Raw genomic sequence first — 3,721 nt, 5'->3', positions numbered from 1 at the left:
CAGAGGAAAAGAGGGAACCCACAAGCAGGGCCCGCTGGCAATAACGCCACCTGCTGGCCGCTCCACCGCATCGGGCGGTCTGGCATTCTGCCCCTGAACCCAGAAGCCCCATTCAGCTATCACTGCTCCCATAGCCAGCGGTCGACCTATCCTCCATAAATGATCCCCTTTTTCGATGCATCAAGCCTGTGGCTTCACCACATCTTGTGGCAGGGAGTTCCACAAGCCAACTCCTTGCTGTGCGGAGCCATAAGCCCGTTGGGCCCATCCTGAATCTAGAGACAACCAGAGTGGCCATGCTTTCTAGTATTATGGGAGAGAGGAGGCAGCAGTTTCTTTCTATGTACTTTCCACATACTATGCATTCGGGAGAAGGAGGGTCGGGGCTACCATTTGGCTGCCGGGGAGCCTTTCAAACACCAGTGCAGGAATTAGCACTGCACACTACTGAGCGTTAAGAGAAGAAGAAGAGGAGGAGGAGGAAATTGGATTTATTCCCCGCCCTTCACTCGGAGTGTCAGAGCAGCTTTCCCTTCCCCTCCCCACAACAGACACCCTGTGAGGTAGAAGAAGAAGAAGAGGAGGAGGAGGAAATTGGATTTATTCCCCGCCCTTCACTCGGAGTGTCAGAGCAGCTTTCCCTTCCCCTCCCCACAACAGACACCCTGTGAGGTAGAAGAAGAAGAAGAGGAGGAGGAGGAAATTGGATTTATTCCCCGCCCTTCACTCGGAGTGTCAGAGCAGCTTTCCCTTCCCCTCCCCACAACAGACACCCTGTGAGGTAGAAGAAGAAGAAGAGGAGGAGGAGGAAATTGGATTTATTCCCCGCCCTTCACTCGGAGTGTCAGAGCAGCTTTCCCTTCCCCTCCCCACAACAGACACCCTGTGAGGTAGAAGAAGAAGAAGAGGAGGAGGAGGAAATTGGATTTATTCCCCGCCCTTCACTCGGAGTGTCAGAGCAGCTTTCCCTTCCCCTCCCCACAACAGACACCCTGTGAGGTAGACGGGGCAGAGAGAGCTCCTTCGAGGACTTCCCTTGAGAGAACAGCTCTGAAAGAACTATGGCTTGCCCAAGGTCATCCAGCAGCTGCAAGTGGAGGAGTGGGGACTCAAACCCGGTTTTCCCAGATTAGAGTCCACACACTTAACCACGACACCACTACGCTGAGGTCCCCAACGTGGTGCCCAGGGGCGTCGTGGCACCCACCAACACCATTCCTGGGGCCTGCCAAGTACTCCTAGGAAGTAGGTGGGGCCAGGTAAGGCTTTTGCCCAGCAAGGCTTCTTATTGGCCACTGGAGATTTGATTGGCTGCGCAGGTTCTTAAAACGTGGCTTCAGCAGCAGCTGCCACCACACCATGAGGGTCTTCACTGTGTGACTGAAGGTAAGCTATGGGAGCCATTCTGTGTTTTCTGCAGCAGACATTTTGTGGCTGGCTCCGCCTCCTGAAGCAGCCATTTTGTGACTGTGCCACACCGCGCCATGTCAGAACTCCAAACCTGGCCACAAGACTCAAAAAGGTTGGGGGGTCCCGGCACTGTCCACACAGACAAGCAAGCTACAACTATCAACTATCCCCCACCTGCCACGCCCACCCTTTCTCCTCCCCGCCCACTCATACCAGTACTCCTCCTCGGCCAAGGCCATGACTTTCTCATACTGGGGCCCGGACAGTTGGCCGGTTCCAGGGAAGATGGCCTCATGATGTACGATCAGGCACTTCACCACCTCGTTGATGTGAGGCTGCACCGACACGGCATCTTGGCCTGCGGGGACGGTCACCAGGGTGGGCCCAAAGCACACGGCTAGGTTGTGGGGGTCCATCATGTTCTCATCGCTGTACTGAGATAAGCTGCGGGGAGAAGACGAGGGTGGCGCTGGACGAGCCATCCAGGCCAACAGAGATAATGGACCCCCCGCCCCGGGGTATTTGACCCTGGCAGTGTGCCCCTCCCTTCGGAAACTGAGGTGGAACACTTTCAAGGCAAGAAGAGTTCTTACCCAGAGCCCCCAGTACTCACTGGTTGAGGAAAGCAAAGAGGTACCGCAAAACCACCAACACGGTAGCCGGGAGCCGGGAAACGAGACCTCGGAGGTGGGAGATTCGCTCGGCCGAAGATTCCAATTCTGAGAAGCACATTGGAAAGAATATTAAAGGGAGCAGCGGATCAGCATGAAAAATACGTTAAGAGTCGTATATTTTTAAAATCCCCCCATTCGAATTAATAATTTTACTTAGGACACTGCGCGCAAAGCAGCGAAAATCCAAAGACATGCCCTGGATTAAAGACCTGCCAATAAAATTTCAGGATTCGGCAAGGAAGGACGAGGTTTCTTGGTTCGTACAATCAGAGGACAGCAGTGTTCCCTCTAAGTTGAGTGAGTGTGAGCCAGCTCACAGTTTTTTAGCCTCCTGCTCACACATTTTTGCCTTCGCTCGGGAAGGAGGGCTCCAGAGCAAACTAATTTATGCAGCAGTCAAATTGCACACTCACAACTTTAATGCCAGTCGCTCGCAAAGCGGAATTTTTGCTCCACAGCTTAGAGGGAGTATTGGAGGAGAAGTGGCCAAACAATTCTGGGAGGAAATGGATGTGATTTTTAAAAATTATTAGCAAAGTAATTCTTTAATATTAATGAGATCCCCTCCTTGATGTACCGTGAGTACTTTCCCTGCTAAGTTGTGAGGAGATGCGCGATTCTACTGCGAATAACCGTAATCATTGGATGATTCATTTGAGCCTGATTTATACTATGTGGGTCTTCTTGTGTTTTAACTGATGAAGTGTTTCTGTTTCTAATAAATCAAAAGGAGGAAGAAGGAAGACGAGGAGGAGGAGGAGACTGGATTTATACCCCGCCCTTCACTCAGAGTCTCAGAGCGACTTACAATGTCTTTCCCTTCCTCTCCCCACAACAGACACCCTGTGAGGAAGGTGGGGCTGAGAGAGCTCTGACAGAAACGGCTCTTTCTCAAGAACAGCGCTGAGAGAACTGTAACTGACCCAAGGTCACCCAGCAGCTACATGTGAAGGAGTGGGGGAATCAAACCCGGTTCTCCCAGACTAGAGTCCGCGCTCCTAACCACTACACCAAACTGGAAATGATCCTTGCTGAGCAGAATTTATTTTAAGAAACGGCTGAATCTCCAGGTCTCGGGTCTGCCTCCCACTTGGTCTATTATCTACTGTTGAAGCACCTCACGTTTTTAGGTTGCTGTCCTCGAGAGTAGCAATTTTTGCATTAACATCACGGCAAAGTCAATGTGGCACAGCCCCGCATCGAATGTCGACGGCAAACGGCCCCTGGGAGCACTGCTTGCATTGCACACGTATTGATAGCGCCATACACAAGGAGTACACATTTCTGCAAGAACAGAAAGTGGAAAGCGCTGTCAAGTTGCAGCTGACTTGGGGCAAACCCATAGAGTTTTCAAGACAAAGGACAAACAGAGGTAGTTTGCCATTGCCTGCCCCTGCGTCACGAACCTGGTATTCCGCAGTGGTCTCCATCCAAATACTGACCGGGGCCGAATCTCTTCGCTTCTGAGATCTGATGAGATTGAGTTAGCCTGGGCCCTCCAGATCAAAGCAAGAGACAAATGGAGGTGGCTTGCCATTGCCTGCCTCTGCGTAGCAACTCTGGGCTTCCTTGACGGTCTCCCATCCAAGTACTAACCGGGGCCGACCCTGCTTAGCTTCTGAGATCTGACGAGATCA

The 3,721-nt window shown here is 52.1% G+C and overlaps 1 protein-coding gene across 1 annotated transcript in view; it reads right to left on the bottom strand.

The window, feature by feature from the left end:
• Positions 1–1,623: 1,623 nt before the first annotated feature.
• The window catches only part of LOC107118711 (rho GTPase-activating protein 4-like), a gene marked incomplete at both ends in the record, with an annotated part of 4,403 nt that continues 2,305 nt past the window's right edge, over positions 1,624–3,721 (bottom strand). The window contains 2 exons of the mRNA XM_015421065.1: positions 1,624–1,854; positions 2,024–2,129. Coding sequence (XP_015276551.1) covers positions 1,624–1,854; positions 2,024–2,129 — 337 coding nt within the window. The remainder of the gene's footprint in view (positions 1,855–2,023; positions 2,130–3,721) is intronic.

This window comes from Gekko japonicus, unplaced genomic scaffold, assembly GCF_001447785.1.
Source record: "Gekko japonicus isolate JY-2015 unplaced genomic scaffold, Gekko_japonicus_V1.1 scaffold7238, whole genome shotgun sequence".
Taxonomy (NCBI): Eukaryota; Metazoa; Chordata; class Lepidosauria; order Squamata; family Gekkonidae; genus Gekko; species Gekko japonicus.
The sequence above is the reverse complement of the archived record's forward strand: the minus strand, read 5'-3'. Positions and strand labels throughout refer to the sequence as shown.